The following is a 20,470-nucleotide window of genomic DNA, read 5'->3' on the forward strand; positions in this document are numbered from 1 at the left end:
CAAGGTTGGGTACGTTGGTCTGATGACAAGGAGAAACAAGGATCCTATCAACTCGTATCTGTAATTTTCCTGTCAATGTATGTTCACAAAAAACAGGATAGATTGTGGAAAAAACAGGATAGAGGAGAGAGTGGAGAATGATGTCTTTCAAAGAAAGCTTATCTGAACTTTGATCTGAAAGGTTTGCTTTTAATTTGTCACTTAGTTTTTTTCACTTTTTTTTCACTTTGTTTTTTCACTTTGTTTCTTTGTTGTTTTTGATTGTTGTCTGTTTATAAAGATAGAGTGGGACAGAGGTAGAATAAGGACAGATAGAATGAGATGTCTTTACGGTCGCTTATCTCCCGATTAGGGAGTCTTACTGGTAAAGATAGAGTGGGACAGAGGTAGAATAAGGACAGATAGAATGAGATGTCTTTAATAAAGATAGAGTGGGACAGAGGAAGAATAAGGACAGATAGAATGAGATGTCTTTAATAAAGATAGAGTGGGACAGAGGTAGAGGAAGTTGAGGGAGAATGCTTTTTTAAATAGAGATGTCAACGACTGCACATTAGTGGTTTCACCTGCAAAGAGACAGAAAACATACCTTTATTAAATTGTACACACAAAAACACACACATGTACGTACACACACCAGAGTCCTGCAGCGGGTTGGGGCCCTGTGGGTACCCGCGGAAACGGGCGGAATATGTACTATTATAAATTTGCAGGGATGGGGATTGGGGACGGGCGGAGCGCGACTAAACACGGGCGGGCGACATTTTACAGTGAAAATCAGACAACCGTTTCTGCCTAAAACAAGGTCACAAGAGCGAACACATGTGAACAGTAGGACAGAACCACGGCATGCATACAGCACTGTTTCCACCTAAACGTCAAATCACACAAATGGAGCGGCTGCAGCTGGAGCACACACACACAGTCACAGGAGGACACGGACACACAACACGTAACTGAATAAGGGCGCGAGTGAACTTCTTGCCTAGCGCGATGTAGTTGCCCAATTGCTGTGATCAGAAAGGTGCATTTTCCGACGGCGTGCAGGGACGATCAACTATGGAGTGAAAATAGAGTGCGATGCCATTGGAAGAACGCACGCACGGCTGTAGGCTATTTACTTTAATGCATGTATCACGGCCATGGGTAACGGGGTGGCAACCGGTCCTTTTTTTGACGGACGGGGTGGATCTGGTTTTTATTTTTATATAATCACGGGTAGACGCAGGGCTGGATCTAGCCTTTAGCACTAGGTGAGGCAGGATAAATGATAGGGGGATGGCCTGGGTGAGAAATAAAATGGGGGACAAACCCCCTAAAACACCCGAAATGCATAGAAACCTAAGCATTTTGTCACACATGAGGTCCCCTCAAAGTAGTATTTCCCTGTCCCCACACACACACACACACACACACACACACACACACACACACACACACACACACACACACACACACACACACACACACACACACACACACACACACACACACACACAGTATATATATATATATATACTTTTTTTTAATGCTATTGGTATTAAGACCTTGACTGCAGATCTGGACATTCAAACTGTAAAATGGAAATGTTTTTTACACAAATTGGGAAAATGTTTTTTATGTGTGCTAAAATATAATTGGTTCTCACTAATGCTCATTATTGCTACTTAGTATGAAAGCCTCTATGTCCTGTCTGACATCACAATGACATGCATCACAATGACATCACAAATTCACAATATAGCTCAGTGGTTCTTGGGGCCTTTTCAAGCCAAGGCAAGGATTTGGCTCTGGAACCACAAAAAAATTTGGATTTTGTGGTTCCAGTTCCGAACCAACTTTTACGGTTCGGAACCAACTCCGGTTCTCGGTGGAAAAGCTCTGGTTCATCCCATAGGCGGGAGAGAGAACCAGAACCGGTTCTTTGCCGGTGGAAAAGGCCCCATAAAGTGGATTCAAGGGACTCTGTGGGTTCCTTTTGGGGGGCACTAAATTGAACCATACGTATGTAACTTTGACATTAAACAAATGGAACCAGATTGTACACTGTCAGAGTTAAAGGAGTAGTTCACCCCCAAAATGACATTTTTTCTATTGATTAGTCACGCCATGGAGACTAGAGTTCAATAATATTTTTTGGTTTTTGTCACATTCCTAAGACAAAAATTTTATTCGAGTAAATGTATCCCCATTGATTCCAGATGAACGAATGGGGGTACATTTATTGTTATCACATTTTTGTCTTAGGAATGCGACAAAAAACTAAAAATATTATTGAACTCTAGTCTCCATGGCGTGACTAATCAATAGAAAAAAAAGTCATTTTGGGGGTGAACTACTCCTTTAAGGGGAGACCTTGAAATTTGAAAGTTTGAGAAACACTGATATAGCTAACCTGTTCTGACATCACCTCATCCCAGCTAAGCAGAATGATATGGGGCTCTTAAGTCTGACATCATTTTGTAGGCGGATGAGAACGTCTGGTGCCGTTACTATAACCTAATTTTTCTCCTCTTTCTTGTTGAGAGGAAAGTGATAGAATTATACTTTAGTCGTTATTTTTGTCTCGGATCTGTTGAAATAGCGAGGGACACAGCACTGCCCATAAATATAAATCTGCTTGGGGGTCTGACTACGAAATGATGTCACGGCTTAAAAGCCCCATCACAATGATATTGAAAATTAATGTTCTCCTTGTCCCTTTTATACCCATATATGGAGATCCCTGATGTCATCATATCATCCCAGCTCAGCAGAAGGATATAGCTGACCCGTTCTGACATCACAATGATGTTGCAAATTAATTCCATCCTTGTCCCTTTTATGCCCATATGTGTCATCAATATTAATCCTATGTGCGTCACACCTCATCCCAGTGTGTGTGACATCTCATCCCAGTTCATCCATATAGGGCCACATTTTGGCCAACTTAATCAACCAACTGCAACACAAGTCACAATTGCAAATTAATTCCATCCTTGTCAGAAATCCCTGATGTCATTAATATTAAGTCCATATCTGGGAATGCCCATATATGGACATATTGTGTGGTCCATGACATCAAACATCTATGATGTCAGACATCAGTCATCTCCATGTTTGGGGAAATATGGCCACACTTTGTCAACTTAAACAATCAACCTGGTTTGTGAATTTTGGTGAAATTTGATCCCATAAATAGACAAAGAAGCAGCAGCACACACTATAGCCAAAGTGGCAATATTTATTTTAAGACGCAGAGGGAAAGTTGATTCCATGCCAGTGCCATGGGATCAACAGCACCAGTGCTCGCCCAGCAGTCTGCTGTCACCCAGACGTCTTACTGGTAAGATCACTATTTCTGTCACTCTGTGTGTCATTGGTGAACTGTGAACAGTTCAGAAACCTGCCTACTAGTGACATCATCAGGAGGCAGCCTTTATATTTTCTCTCAGTAAGAGACAGACTGTAATTTGCTTAATTCAAATCGCTGATGTCATTGGGCAGGTTTCTGAACTGTCCATAGTCCATGGATGAGACAGAGTGAGTAAATGAAAATGGTCTTATGAGCATGAGTGATGACCAATTATACAAAGGTAATGTTGAAAAAAGGTGATATGCTCCTTTAGTGCACATTCAGGTGAGAAAAAAAGAACTGCTATGCATTCATAATCACATAAACACTCATTCGCAGCAGAGTCTGAATAGACTAAACAAATTAATGCAATAATAAGAAACACCTCTCTGTGGAGTTCTCTCTAGTGATTGGATAAAATTGGTATTCTGACATGTAAATATATTTTCTGTTGCTAAAGACTTGGAGAGATGGGGAGACCCCTTTTACTGAACAAACACTGTTGATCTTGGTTGTTTTTTTCAGGCCAAGGACCTGGATGAGAGAAACGCAGCAGAGACCCCCAATAGATATTGCATGAAATTGTGCTGCAGATTAAACCTTTTCCAGAGATAGCTTCAGACTTGTTTGACAACACCATCATCACTGTTGCTTATACATGATTCATGTATTTTTAGACATTTAATCACTTAAACCAGGGGTTTTCAATGTTTTCAGGCCAAGGACCCCTTAGTTGAGAGAGAGATGAAGCAGGGACCCCCACAACCTTTTCATAGATTCCATATAGTTTCATTGTTTTACAGCACAATCATCAGTGTATTTTGGATTCATGTCAAATTGTGTTTTCAGATACGTATTTTACCACTTCAGTGACATTTCACTCTGTAGTCAGTCTGCTCTTTTTCCCCCTCTACACCAAACGTCTTTGCCGAAAATAGCCGATCTACAAGCTCACAGCTGCGAGGCGTTGTGAGCTTGTAGATCTGCTATTTTTGGCTTAAGTTCTCAGAATATGATTCAAGCAGTTAATATAAAAAGGGGAAAAAGGTTTCTATCACACAACGATTTGGAGGACCCCCTGTAGTAACTCTGAGGAACCCCTAGGGGTCCCGGACCCCCTGTTGAAGACCCCTGACTTAAACCATAAAACATAATGTGACATTTCACTCTGTAGTCAGTCTGCTCTTTTTCCCCCTCTACACCAAACGTCTTGGCCGAAAATAGCCGATCTACAAGCTCACAACGCCTCGCGCTACCCCTGTAGTAACTCTGAGGACCCCCTAGGGGTCCCGGACCTCCTATTGAAGACCCCTGACTTAAACCCTCAAAACTTGACCTTTGATTTGCGCTTTTTTCTCTCTACACCAAATGTCTTTGACAAATGCCATTTTTTTCTCTCTACACCAAATGTCTTTGCCAAAAATAATCTATAAGTTCACAATGTATCACACCGCAACATGTTGTGAGCTTGTAGATCGGCTATTTATACGGGACTACACAAATATTGTGTGGCCCCACTGTACTAATCTTGAGGTCCCACTAGGGGTCCTGGATCCCCTACTGAGAATACAGCAATAGCATAGCAAGGATTACAATTAGAATATAGATTAATCAAAAACATAATTGATAGAATAATAGTTAATAAAATATTACACAGCTGCAACACTTAAAATTTATTAGGATTATTGTGGCCCTAAGTGTGACAACCATTGACAGCACAACTGAAAGCTAAAAATGTGGTTACAGTATTTCATGTGCAATGCCTGTGTCTGTGCCAGCATAGAGAGCACTCCTTGTACCATTAAGTGACTGTAATCAGCATTATGGCCTCACCTGTGTTCAACTGTGAAATGTCTGTTGTGCTACTACACTTTATCCTGCACAGGGGTTATCTAACATTACATATTAAAAATAAACAACTGTAGGCTATTAGTAAATTTGGAAAACTAACTAACTAAGCTTCATAATTGTGTTGGTCAAACTGGCAAATGTATCAAAGATATAATTGGGTCATGTCCAAAATGTTTGTATTGTTAGGTGAAACAGACATCTTACCTTCAGAGATAATGTAGAAAGAATGAAGTCAAGCTGCACATCTTCCAGGATATTAGCTGATTTTCAAAATAAGAGCTGTCTGTTGAGCTTTTGCATGTGAATCAGGTACTTGGAAAAATACATGGAATACTTTTACTTTGATACTGTCAGTAATTCACCTTATTCTCCAGGGTGGCAGCTTGATTCAATATCGTGTCACTTCCTCCCTAACAGACGGCAGGTGTAATACAGGTAATCAGTGTGTTGCCAGATTTAGCAAAAAAAACAAGCTGCCAAGTTTATGAAAACAAGCCCAAAAGAAGCAACTAGGCTTACCTTTACTGCTATTTGAAAATAACAAATCTACATGCTCACAACATGTCACATCACAACATGTTATCAGCTTAGATTTGCTATTTTATAAAAAATATATATTGAGAGAAAAAAGTAATAGAAACAACAAAAATCTTTTATGGGCTCCCTGACACAACATATTCTCTGATGAAGGTCCACAAATATTAACTTGGGGGTACTTGACATGAAAAAACATGGGAACTGTTGATCTAAAAACATTGCGAAGCATAACCAAAACTAGAAATACTGTTCCTACGAAACTTCAGACTCACTACTCACTTCAGGCCAAATAAAGATCCCAGGTAGATCTCTCCTTGACTGTGTTGTATGCGTGTGTAGATTTTATGCTTGGCTCTGGTTGATCAGCTGTTTCCATTCTACTTTTGCTATTGAAGCCACTAGAGGCCACATGACACATATATCCTACAAATGGTCTCCTAAGTGGGAGCCGGTGTCTGATGGTAAATCATGTGAATGTCCTATATTTACTGGTACTAGTGTGTGGTGCTGGGAAAAAGAAAAGTCCATCATAAAGTAAAGTTTCTATTGATGTGAGTCAATGAAAAAAGTCATTTTGAAAATGTTGTGAATATTATGTGGCTTGTGTCGATTCAATATTTATTTCAGTGACCATGGGGTTAAAGAATGGTTTGGAATCTGTGTTCACGTTCACTCCCCCATTGGAATGAATAGACTTCAACCTGCTTCCAATCTCCTAAAAAGGCCGTCCACCCACACATACGGGAGGTAAACCGGACATGGCAAGTCTTGCTATTTCCATCTTGGGTGGTAGTTTAGAGTTATGCACTGAGTGGGTTGCAGGCTACTAACCCTTGTCTTGGGTGGTAGTTTAGAGTTATGCACTGAGTGGGTTGCAGGATACTAACCCTTGTCTTGGGTGGTAGTTTAGAGTTATGCACTGAGTGGGTTGCAGGAAACTAACCCTTTTTGTCTTGGGAGGTGAGCTTAAAGGACGACTTCACCACTTTTCATATAAATGGTCCTCATTGATTCATGTCATGATAAAATAGCACTTTAATTTTTCTACTCTGTTTGTGTCTCATAGGAGGGCTCTGGGGAGTTCAGAAAACTGTCTGCCAGTGTCATCATCGATGGGAAATCCAAGCTAATAGAAACTGCAGGCTTTCTATTCCTGAAAAGTTGCAAGGTTATAAAGCAAGCCATTGTTCTCGCCATAATAAAATATATTTTTCAAAAATGTCACTGGCAGATGGTTTCTGAACTGCCCACAGCCCTCCTAAGAGACGCAGACAAGTAGATTGCAATTTTATTGTGAACGTTGGTGAGGACCAGTTTATATGAAGATAGGTTGAAAAGTGGTGAAGTCGTCCTTTAAGAACAAAACACAACTTCTTTGAGACATACTGCCATCTACTGATTGATGTAAAACGGTAATGGAACTGCAATGCAGACAAGAAGTGTTATTGCATGAAGTGAACGGTATGGACAATTCAATAAAAAGTTGGATTGGGGGTATGAGTCATAACATCATGTCCAAGGGTTGTACATGTGGGGCTTTGCCCATAATCCACCTCACAGTACAGAAACAGAAGATAGGTGTCAGCTACTATGTCTTATGGCCTTATGGCTCATGAACTGTTGGTTATCAGTTATCAGTTGTTTATTGAAGTTTGTATGGTTTTTTAGTGTCACATTTCTCGTACATAGGACATGGAATTGTCTTGTTGTCGATCAAAATGCATTTAACTATCTGTCCTCTATACTGTGACTATAAGGACACAAAAGGCATGTATAAAAAAATTGTCTCAAGGTGCCCAATAGAAGAAAAAAAAGACTCATTGATGTCCTTGCATTGATTTATTTGTCTCATTCAGTTTTGTCCTGTCTTTGTTAGCGTTAGGGAAATAGAATGGTAATTTCGTGCTAATCAGTCTAAAAGCACCAATCTTTGCACAGATGTAGCCCAGGGCATGCTCTAATGATTTGAAATAATGAATGAAACAAATGCTTGCAATGGATTCAGCATGAATCTGAATAATCTTGAATAATCTTCCCAATAGTCAATATATAAGTTAGCAATGAATGTTTTGTAAATAAGTTCATTTGATGGGGGCAGGTGTACGGAACAAGACTTCAGACAGAAAAACTTCAAAAAAGGACGATTTATTATCTCTTTTTAGAAGATAGTTCAAAAAATGTAAAAGCAATGCCTAAAGCACCATGATAACTTAAAGCAGGCAATCAGTACAAGTAGGCCTACTATCAGACTTCAGTGCCTTAGTGAAACTTCCAACACCATCAACCTTGATTGGCAGCCATCTTCTTTACTTCCAAACTGATAAGATGGTTTGGGGGGCGGGTAAACACATCTGAAATCAATCACGTTAACACTGCTTTTAAATGTTGGAGAGGGTCCATTAGGATTCATTGCTTTCTAACAGAAGTTGTAAGAGCAAGCAGACACATCAGCAAGAAGAAAGTAAGTTCTCATACTTGTCTTTATTTTCAATTGGTGCATATCTTTGAAAGAGGAAATGAATTAATGTTTTACATGTCAATTAAACTATTTCTCCATTTTCTTTGTTACAGCATGTCAATCCAGGCAGCTCTTCAAGTAAACCCGGGACCTTACAGCAGGCCACCACCACTCATTATAAAATTCGTTGACATTAAATCGGTCAATAAAATTGTAAAATGGGAGTTCACAGAAGGCGGCTGTAAGCCAACTGCGACCACAAAACAAGCAGTATGTGCCATTACTGACGGCTCGAAATGTGCCAAAGTAACCCTAGTTGAAGAGGTATATTATCAATTGCAGTGTATAGGCCTATATGAATTTGTTCAAAGTTGTGCAAATGTACATGTGTGAATGCACACGAACCCATACTAATTCACTTTTTTACCTGTGTTTCAGCTGTTGGACAAAGTGCAAGAGGGTGGCTCCTATGCCGTAAAGGGCTACACCATCAAAGACGGAGCCATCCTGTTTAATAAGAACAGCCTGTTCTTCACCACATCAACCATAAACACAACAGCTGAGATGGAGGCAGAAGCCAGATCCACGCTGAACCCCCCTTCAACGGTGACCAGCTTGAGCAGCAAAGTCCTGGGCAAGCTGGTCACCGTTGAAGGGGTGATCACAGAGGTTCGTTCCCAAGTTTCAAGTACCGAATACAATGTAGAACTGCCATTTCTTAAAATGACTTGTCCTCACAAATTGCATTCCACTCTAAACATTTGCATTATTGTCTTTTTTTTTTTCCATGTACAGTTATCAATGATCCAGAGGGCTGGGACCAAGGATTACCCCTTGCGAAAACTTACCCTGCAAGAGGTAGTTATTTTTAAACTATTTTCAGGTTTAATGAACATTAAGTCACTGACAAGTCCTAAACATTTTGCTTTGCTGTACAGGATGGAACAAGCGTGAGGGTCACGCTGTGGAGGGAAGCTGTCCTGGAGACACTGGCCGTTGGGGACAGAATCATAATGACCCATGTGAAGGGGGTGGAGAGTAGCTACGGGTACCAGCTAAACGCCACTAATTTCACAACATTTAAGGTAACTAAACTGCATTATGATTTGTGTCTACAAAATTATACAGATGGTGTAATCTTGAGTTTGATATGTAGTCCTAGACTTGCCATGTTGGACCAACACAAGCATTTCAATTTGTCTGATTGGCATAGAATTAATGATCAGACAACTTGCAACACCTGTGTTGGTCCCCAACATGGCCAGTGTAGAATACAAACCAATAGGCCTTTGGTAATGGCACTTTAGTAAAAGTATCTTTTTTTCCCCCCTTCTATGTCTTGCAGAAAGCAGATGGCCGACAAGCCCAGACGGTGGGCGTGTTGGGGACCATGGGCAACGGCGACATCCTACAGGTCCTTTTGGAAGACGGTCGAGTGCTGACCGTCTCCAGGGACCTGTGGGTTGAAGCCGTTGGCCATGACCTTCCCAACATGCCCTACCTAGTCGACATTGAGGTCCAAGGAACAGAAATAAAGCTGGTGAACCCCTTCACTTAGAGAGCCTCCCCCCCTTCGCATGGGTCATCGTCCAAGGACAGCTTCCCTCCCACACTTGATGTATTTTTTTTTTTTTTCAAATGCATTTAATTTGTCGTTAAATAAATAAAAGTTCAGACCCTTGCAGTTCTTGTTCCATTGTCCTTCCTTTCTGTGTAATTTCAGATTGTCATTTCTGGTTTTCTTTGTCATTTCACAATACAGAAACTTGGCTAAGGTAAAACATGCATTGCTAACGTATACATTGACTATTGGGAAGATTATTCGGCTTCCCATGGGTGATGGCTTGGCCCATCCACTTGGACAGTTTGTTGTCTTGAGACAATGTTGGAGAAGCTTTTCTCCCCAAATCTTTCAGCCATTTGTTAGAATGGGTCCAAGGACAGAGGACAGCTTCATATATTTTTCTTCAAATGCATTTAATTGGTGTGGTTGAAATGTCAAACCCTTGCAGTTCTTGTTCCATTGTCCTTTTGTGATTTTCTTTGTCATTTCACAATACAGAAACTTGGCTAAGGTAAAACATATGGTAAAACATGCATTGCTAACTTATACATTGACTATTGGGAAGATTATTCAGCTTCCCATGGGTGATGGCTTGGCCCATCCACTTGGACAGTTTGTTGTCTTGAGACAATGTTGGAGAAGCTTTTCTCCCCAAATCTTTCAGCCATTTGTTAGAATGGGTCCAAGGACAGAGGACAGCTTCATATATTTTTCTTCAAATGCATTTAATTGGTGTGGTTGAAATGTCAAACCCTTGCAGTTCTTGTTCCATTGTCCTTTTGTGATTTTCTTTGTCATTTCACAATACAGAAACTTGGCTAAGGTAAAACATATGGTAAAACATGCATTGCTAACTTATACATTGACTATTGGGAAGATTATTCAGCTTCCCATGGGTGATGGCTTGGCCCATCCACTTGGACAGTTTGTTGTCTTGAGACAATGTTGGAGAAGCTTTTCTCCCCAAATCCTTCAGCCATTTGTTAGAATGGGTCAGCTTCATATATTTGTCTTCAAATGCATTTAATTGGTGTGGTTGAAATGTCAAACCCTTGCAGTTCCATTGTCCTTTTGTGATTTTCTTTGTCATTTCACAATACAGAAACTTGGCTAAGGTAAAACGTATGGTAAAGAGACTTCCTTTTCCATGTTTTCACTTCCTGTTACAGCCACATGGTCGGCTACAAACATTTAGCATGCTAAGGATGTGCACTACTTATATATTCAAGTGTTTAGATTATTCAGCTTCCCATGGGTGATGGCTTGGCCCATCCACTTGGACAGTTTGTCTTGAGACAATGTTGGAGAAGCTTTTCTCCCCAAATCCTTCAGCCATTTGTTAGAATGGGTCCGAGGACAGCTTCATATATTTTTCTTCAAATGCATTTAATTGGTGTGGTTGAAACGTCAAACCGTTGCAGTTCTTGTTCCTTTGTCATTTCACAATACAGAAACTTGGCTAAGGTAAAACATATGGTAAAGAGACTTCCTTTTCCATGTTTTCACTTCTGTTACAGCCACATGGTCCGCTACAAACATTTAGCATGCTAAGGATGTGCACTACTTATATATTCAAGTGTTTAGATTATTCAGCTTCCCATGGGTGATGGCTTGGCCCATCCACTTGGACAGTTTGTTGTCTTGAGACAATGTTGGAGAAGCTTTTCTCCCCAAATCCTTCAGCCATTTGTTAGAATGGGTCCGAGGACAGCTTCATATATTTTTCTTCAAATGCATTTAATTGGTGTGGTTGAAATGTCAAACCCTTGCAGTTCTTGTTCCATTGTCCTTTTGTGATTTTCTTTGTCATTTCACAATACAGAAACTTGGCTAAGGTAAAACATATGGTAAAGAGACTTCCTTTTCCATGTTTTCACTTCCTGTTACAGCCACATGGTCGGCTACAAACATTTAGCATGCTAAGGAAACTACAAATATCTATAAATGTCCCTTTCCACTCTACTGATTGAGACAGCTGTGATTAAAGGCCTGTCTGTCATTGGCTGTTCTGTGGTGCTGCAAAGTAACCAAGTACATTTACTCAAGTATATACAAGTACTTGTACCTACAGTACAATTTTGAGGTACTTTTACTCTACTTTCCATTTTTGTTACATATACTCTACTATAAATACAGCATTTGACAGCCTCAGTTACTTGTTACTTTGCAGATTTTATTATTAATAAAAAACATAGATGGACCACTGCTATGAAGTTGATCTACAATGTGCACACGCACGCATGCACGCACGCACGCACGCACGCACGCACGCACGCACACACACCACACACACACACACACACACACACACAAACAACTGTTACTGTGTTACTGTGGAGACGTTTGCTTGTATTTGTCTTTGAGACATGTTTTGTAGTGTTTTAGAAATTTTACTTAAAAAGAATAAGGTTTTAGGATCCCGGGCAATGGGATTTACAGTATATATCCTAGAACCCGCAGGGACAATCAGCCGTATTAGTGGTTGTTGTTGGTTTTCAGGGAGATATCACAACCAATGCATTTTCAAATCAGATCCACAAACACAATAAAAGTCATGCTCCACTCCTCAGTCTGGAGTGGCCACATAGAAGAACGCCTTGGTTATAGACATAGTGGAGGACAGATGTGATCTGGGATTGTTAACCTACAGTATATGCACTCAATATACACCTCTAGAACACATAGAATATGTACAGTAAGGTTCAGTAGAGTACAGTAAAAGTACAGTAAGGTTCAGTAGAGTACAGTAAAGTACAGTAAGGTACAGTAAAGTACAATAAAGTACAGTAAAGTACAATAAAGTACAGTAAGGTACAGTGGAGTACAGTAAAGTACAGTAGAGTACAGTAAAGTACAATACAGTAGAGTACAGTAAAGTACAGTATAGTAAGGTACAGTAGAGTACAGTACAGTAAGGTACAGTACGGTACAGTAGAGTACAGTATAGTATAGTACAGTAAGGTACAGTACAGTAAGGTACAGTAGAGTACAGTAAAGTACAGTACAGTAAGGTACAGTACAGTAAGGTACAGTAGAGTACAGTAAAGTACAGTAAGGTACAGTACAGTAGAGTACAGTAAAGTACAGTACAGTAAGTTACAGTAGAGTACAGTAAAGTACAGTAAGGTACAGTAAAGTACAAAACAATACAGTAAGGTACAGTAGAGTACAGTAAAGTACAGTAGAGTACAGTAAAGTAGAATAAAGTACAGTAAAGTAGAATAAAGTACAGTAAGGTACAGTGGAGTACAGTAAAGTACAGTAGAGTACAGTAAAGTACAGTATAGTAAGGTACAGTAGAGTACAGTACAGTAAGGTACAGTACGGTACAGTAGAGTACAGTATAGTATAGTACAGTAATGTACAGTACAGTAAGGTACAGTAGAGTACAGTACAGCAAGGTACAGTAGAGTACAGTAAAGTACAGTAAGTTACAGTAGAATACAGTAAAGTAAAGTACAGTACAGTAGAGTACAGTAAAGTACAGTAAGTTACAGGACAGTACAGTACAGTACAGTACAGTAAGGTGCAGTACAGTATAGTAAGGTACAGTACAATACTGTAAGGTACTGTACCTTACAGTACCTTAAAGTATCCTATTTGTTGGGTTGGAAGCGAGCCCACACTGTTTCGAAGGAACAGTATTTCTAGTTGTGATATGTATCTGACCTTGATCGGACCCTCTCTGATTAATCCAGGATGATTTTAGTGGGCAGGATTTATGTTGGTTGAAATCAGGTGATATTCTAGGCCAGATCTGACTAGTCATGGTTTGACTTGATCTGGCCCCAATCGAGACATCACTGATTGGTCCAGGTCCTGACCGTGCTTGCTGGGTTAACTTTCTGTTGTGCAAAGTTTAACAAAAAGCTGGTTCACTTTGCTGGTAAATATTTTTGAGCGGTGGTCACAACGCTCCTATACGTGGCCGTGTGTGTGGGTCTGTCTGTCTGTTTGTCTGTCTGTCTGTCTGTCTGTCTGTCTGTCTCCGGGTATGTAGCCTGCAGTAACCTTTTCTGACCACACATGTTAAGGGAGGGGCGCTGTTGTTCAGGATAGGCCAGGCATAGGCCAGGCACACTCACACACAAACACACACAGGGGGCACACACACACACACACACACACACACACACACACACACACACACACACACACACACACACACACACACACAGGGGGCACACACACACACACACACACACACACACACACACACACACACACACACACACACACACACACACACACACACACCACCGCTCAGTTCACACGAGTGTGATTTTTTCATCAGACTGAGAACAATAATGTGTTACCTACTGTATACAGAACCTCCAGCCTTCAAAATAAAAGTGCAGTAAATAATGTATTTTTAAAAGACACAAATGTATTTAAAAAAAGTTGTGTATGATTGCGACCGTCAGGGAGCAGTTTACTATGAAAACCTCCACCGGCCGCCCGTCCGTCCGTCCGTCCGTCCGTCGGTCACACGTCACACGTCACACCTTTGCCCTGCTCATATCTCCGCATCAGTATGACATCACACCACATGTGTACACAAACCTTTGTGTACGTTGCTGTGGCAACAGTCTGTTGTTGCTGGTTTGTTAGTGTACGTTAGCAACCACCTTAGCAACCATGGTTTTACCCTAGCAACCAACTGTTTACCCTAGCAACCAACTGTTTACCATAGCAACCATGTTTTTTTACCCTAGCAACCAACTGTTTACCATAGCAACCAGATACGCAGAGCAGGGATCTCCATATATGGGCATAAACAGGTGACATCACACTGATGTCAGATACTCAGAGCAGGGATTTCTCCATAATATATGGGCATAAAAGGGATTCTGTTAGGGAACTCCATATATGGGCATAAAAGGGATTCTGTTAGGGATCTCCATATATGGGCATACAAGGGATTCTGTTAGGGATCTCCATATATGGGCATAAAAGGGATTCTGTTAGGGATCTCCATATATGGGCATAAAAGGGATTCTGTTAGGGATCTCCATATATGGGCATAAAAGGGATTCTGTTAGGGATCTCCATATATGGGCATACAAGGGATTCTGTTAGCTGTTAGTGATCTCCATATATGGGCATAAAAGGGATGCTGTTAGGGATCTCCATATATGGGCATAAAAGGGATTCTGTTAGGGATCTCCATATATGGGCATGAAAGGGATTCTGTTAGGGATCTCCATATATGGGCATAAAAGGGATTGTATCCCAGATGATGCCCTGTTAGGAGATCCACACTAACAGAATCCATATATGGTCCTACCGACAGCTGCTATAAGCCAACCCTGGCGATAAGGTCTGAGTCGAAGAAATGCTTCTTTCCTGGCAAGAATTGCCCCTTTATACTGTAGGGCTCGTTTGTGTATTGTATGACATCACGCCACATCATCGGCTGAGGACTGTGTGATGTCATCATATCTCCATATATGGAGACATAAGTTGCTCATGCCCAAATATGGGCTGGTGAGGTCAGACTTAGTGTGATGCGTAGGTTATCTCAATATATGGAGATTCAACTTCAATGAGTAACCATGGCAAACTGTCAACTGCCCGTATGTCTTGATAATTGGTAAAACAAACTTTTGGCCTATTTGTGGAGATAAGCGACCAACGGTCGCTTATCTCCCGATTAGGGAGTCTTACTGGTGTAAGTCTCTATACTAGTGTACTTCTAACACATTTTCCAAGTTCCAATTCCGGCAAAGGAACTTTGCCGAAAGAGGTGCTGTGAGCTTGTGGTTCGGCTATTTTTGGCTAAAGTTCTCAGAATTTGGACACTAGGGTTTAAGTGGTTAATATAAAAAAGGAGATATTTTTTTTCTATCACACAAAGATTTGGAGGACCCCCTGCAGTAACTCAGAGGACCCCCTAGGGGTCCTGGACCCCCTGTTGAAGACCCTTGGATTAGACAGTGATTAGTGATTTAAGAGTATATATAGACTTTCCAACAGTTTAATTAATATGTACCGGTATAGCAAAGGTGTAGCTATCACTATATCAGTCTTTCTCTCTTTTTTTTACAGTTAAGTTACAGTTTTACTTTTACAAGGAACACAGACGTTTACAAAAGAAAATGTCAACCTTTGTTAAATAAAAGTATAAAACTCAGTTCAGAGGCATATAGGCCCAATTTATTTGTACAGTAAAGTTAAGTACAGTTTTACTGTTAGGATCAAATGTCATGTAACAGTTTAGTTAATATGCATAGAGATGTGATGTGATAAGATTGACGATCAAATGTCATGACTCATGTAACAGTATCCTCAAGAGAAAGGACAGATTTTTTTTTATGACTCAATGTTTATTTTGTTTTACATTTTTCACAATAACATCGAACAAAGTACACAGAAACCATAGAACAGACAAAAACAAAACAAAATACAATACAATACAATACAATACAACAAACACAACCACAAGACAAAACAAAACAAAAAAACTGAAGTAAAACTAAAGTAAAACAATGCCAAACAATCCCGGGTATTTTTATTTTAGGAACACAGACGTTCTGCTGGCATGTTACTTTTTTTTTGTAGGATATTATATTTTGTTTAATATAGGCCTACACCAAATGTACATTCTCAATTTAACGCTGAAAACAAGAAAGAAACTCATAAGTTACTTTTTATATGTAACTTACAAGTTACATTTCTCCAGGGGTAGAACGGTCATGGTGAGTTGCTTATTACAGCAATGAAATTTCACATCGTTTAGTGCGGTGTCATCTCCATCGCCCTGCGTCGGCTCCACCTTTGTGGTGATGCCACAGATTCCTGTGGTGCACTCGTTGCTCCAGCCGCCCCACCTACCCCAGGTCAGTCCGGAGCGGCCGAGGACCACACTGCCGTCTCCACACCTTGAGTAGAAGTAAAAGTACTAAACATTGGAAATACTCCAGTAAAGTAAAAAAAAAAAAATACCTCCAAATTGTAAAAAAAAGTACAATACTTGAGTAAATACACTTTACACCAAAGGTTTTCAAAGTGGGTGACGGGGCACCCTGGGGTGCCGCGACGGCAGTCCAGGGGTGCCGCGAGATAATTTGATAATACCGGTATATGGAATTTATTTGGACGCTTGAAAAAATATTTAGTATCATTTTAAACTTGAAGTACAAAGTTATTTTCAATCAGTTCTAACCAAAATGGCTATTATCTCAACGTTATCCTCGCAACATAATCACTAAAGTATCGTCACTGTCTGTCAGAAACCTCGTATCTCCAAGTTTCAAATGTGTACGTCTTTTGGTAAAGCAAAGCCCTGCTTCATCATACAAGACTGTCGCACAAATCTAGTGAAAACAGCCGATCTACATGCACACAACGCCTCGCGATGTGTGCTTGTAGATCTGCTGTTTTCACTAGTTTAGTAAATTTTATAGATGATAAATACAAAATGAACGGTTTTGGACACACAAGGTTTCCAACCGACAACGACGATATGCTATAGATATAAGGTGCTGGGAGTGAAAATTATAATGTAAGGGTGCCTCAGATTCAAAAAGTATTTATGGGATGCCCTGAGACAAAAAAAGTTTGGGAATCCCTGCTTTACACCACTGACCTGAAGTTGATGTCATTGACGGCTGTGTCATCGCCGCGACCCTGGCTGGGCTCCACGTTCAGCTGGAAAGCTACCAGCTTACCAGAGCCAGGGCACCAATACTCTGGCTGCCAGTCACCCCAGCTATAGGAGAAGAAGAAAAAAGTATGGATTGTTAATGTGTATAACATATACTGAAACAAACAATAGAAAAAAGTAGTAGCCTAAGTGTTTTACGCTGTGGTTCTGTGTTCAGGGGTGTCGTACCAGATTCTAAGGTTTTTTGAAAAATGTGTTTCTATGTCAGTGGTGCTCAAACCTTTTCTTCATGTGAAGGACCCCCAAAATGATATGTATTTGGCCACGGACCCCCATCTCAAAATATTTAGTTCCAGGGACCCCCCAGTTCAGTTGAAGCAAAATTTTAGTTACAAAATGTTCACTTAAAAAAATACATATATTCAAAGATGTGCACACATTGACACGACTTTTCAAAAATAGCAGATCTACAAGCTTGCAGTATTAACCTTGTATATCTGCTATTTTTCAAGTATAAAATAATCAAGGCCCCTCCACCTTGGGTCCTAGTAAGGCGTTCATGGCTTTTATCCTTTTGAGAGTGTATTTGCAGTGCTTTGTCATGCCAAGTGCACTTGGTTCTGAGTGTTGCTATTGTATTGCAGTGATTAACCTATATGTGTGTGGGCCTAAAACAATGAGTTCATCTCAGTGCAGCTACTAAGCCAGGCCCCTTGAAGACGACAAAGGTCTTTATAGAAAACATCAAAATGTTGTTGCGTTCTCACTTGTTATTGTGCAAAATGATGTAATGTGCATGCCATGTCGTCTGACAACGGCGTCGTCTGAACAGCGCCTAAAACTGAGCTGTGAGATCCATAAAAAAAAAATCCGGTGGTTGGTTCCGGTTGATGTCACATTGTTTTTGTTCCTCACAAAATCAGATCAGAAAACCAAAAATGTTATCTATCCCAGGCTACAGACACAATAGCCTCGGTACCCATGACTTGTTTGACATAAAGCCTTGTGGTGACTCTAAAGTAGGGTGACCAGATCCAAATTGTTCATTTGAGGGACAGAAGTACCGCTTATGTGGGACAATGTGGGACGGGCGGGCGATGGAGTTAATAGCACCTTATTACTTAAGTTGCTATTAAATTCCTTGATAGACTAATAACCTACTGCCTATATTTTTTTGTATTAACCTGCTATAGCCTGGGGATATTTCTAATGTTATTGTTGCAGGTTTAAAACATATATTGTAGGAAAAATGCAACAATTACATTGTTTAATTTTTAAAACTAGCGTGTAGGCTTAAATGTGTTCTAGCTTGATTCTAGTAGACTACTCCACCTATTTTGCTTTTGTTTAGAATAGATCAACGTTGCTGCAGCGGCTCCTTTGAAATTTTTCTCTCAACAAAATAAATGTGTCCAGACTAGCTTGATTTATTAGAGCCTGACAGTCACAATGTGGGACAGTGTCTCAATTTGGGGGACGCCTGAAAAGTCAGGGAAATGTGGGACTGTCCCACCCAAAGGGGGACATCTGGTCACCCTACTCTAAGGTGACAATGACATTACACTTACTGTCCATCATTTGACGTCACAGAACCGGCGTTAACGCCACCCGACCTCAAACAGTACAGCTTGATGCCATTCACTGCTGTGTCGTCACCTCCGCCCTGATTGCGCTCCACCTGTGAAAGGCATGCAGACCAAGAAGAGCATAATGGGGTTCAAACTTTAATCAGTGGGTTGAAGACATTAAACATTCAGCAGCAAAGTGATAAAACAAAAAGGTACATGGAATACATAAATGTAAGAAGTACATTTTCTCACCCGAATGCTGAAGCCTCCAGCATATGAGCCAGATGGGCACATTTCCTTATAGTCCCATCCACCCCAACGTCCACCATTATTAACAAAGAGAGTATCTGTTGTCCCTTCCGTCAGGGAGTTTGTAGAGAGAGCAAACACAAGCAGGATGGTCAGGAGCATTGCTGTAGACGGATGTTTGCGTTGAAATCGTCTGGGTTTTTATAACTGCTGGCTGAGGGGGTGGTATACTGTATGTGTGTCAGTCTGTGTGCAGCAGTGCGGTCTGTGGAATTAAGAGGAGATCCCAAAAGAGCAACCACAGCAAGTGACTATCTTCCAGGGGTCAAATCAGATGAAGTGGAGACAGAACAACATGTGGACACAAATATACCTTTCAAGATCAGAGGCAGGGCATCGCTTTTAGCCAATCAATGAACAGAAGACCTATGCTAATCTGAGGTGACCCCAGGAAGTTCCTGTAACCTAGTGGTGACTAATAGTAACTTTTAATCTTTAACTATTTGTAATCAGTGTGATTGGTAATAGGTTCTGTTCTTGAAACAGCACCACCCATCAGATCACCATATTAGGGATCTGGGCAGGCATAGAGTCATGGGTTTTCCCAGGGTTTTCCCATTGGGGATGCTCTTATATTTTCTATTTGCTCTTTTGCCTTTTGGACTCTTTCATTTCTCAAATCTTTTTACGTCTTTAACTTTTTATTATCTTTATTATTATTGTGGGCTCGCCTGAAAGGCGAGCACACTTTAGATATTGTCATTATTGTGGGCTTGCCTGAAAGGCGAGCACACTAGATATTAGATATTGTCATTATTTATCTATCAGGCATACTAGTCAGTCAGTGCAAGTTCTCCTCAAAACGTTGGCACCTTTCTACTCCTACACACTTAGACAGAAAATGAAAATAAAAACATCAATGTGTTCAGCTCACTGTGGCGAGTGTGTGTGTGTGTGTGTGTGTGTGTGTGTGTGTGTGTGTGTGTGTGTGTGTGTGTGTGTGTGTGTGTGTGTGTGTGTGTGTGTGTGTGTGTGTGTGTGTGTGTCTTAGATATCAATGCTCCTGGATTTCCCAGGAGCCTCCTGGATTTTGACCCCATCTCCTGGGAATCTCCTGGATTTCTCCTGGATTTTGTAACAAACTCCCAAAATTCACCGGAACACAGGAAATGACATCTACTATGTTAACATTTTTCTGGGGGAGGACCCCCAGACCCCCCTCTTTAGGGGTGGGGACAATGCACGCAAGAAAGATCATACAGATATTCACTAGTAATGACTTAAAGATAAGAAGTCATTATTA

The 20,470-nt window shown here is 40.6% G+C and overlaps 1 protein-coding gene across 1 annotated transcript; it reads right to left on the bottom strand.

Moving 5' to 3' along the window:
* Window positions 1-16,250: 16,250 nt before the first annotated feature.
* LOC308281076 (vitelline membrane outer layer protein 1-like) lies at window positions 16,251-19,475 on the bottom strand. The gene is made up of 4 exons (XM_080721160.1): window positions 19,171-19,475; window positions 18,919-19,028; window positions 17,333-17,455; window positions 16,251-16,625 (listed from the first exon to the last, which is right to left on the bottom strand). Exons 1-4 carry the CDS (start codon window positions 19,327-19,329, stop codon window positions 16,406-16,408), a joined length of 612 nt encoding a protein of 203 aa, XP_080577286.1. The 5' UTR covers window positions 19,330-19,475; the 3' UTR covers window positions 16,251-16,405.
* Between the last annotated feature and the right edge of the window lie 995 nt (window positions 19,476-20,470).

The sequence above is a fragment of the Nannobrachium achirus genome (genome assembly GCF_963921795.1).
Source record: "Nannobrachium achirus genome assembly, chromosome: 3".
In the NCBI taxonomy this organism is placed as follows: domain Eukaryota; kingdom Metazoa; phylum Chordata; class Actinopteri; order Myctophiformes; family Myctophidae; genus Nannobrachium; species Nannobrachium achirus.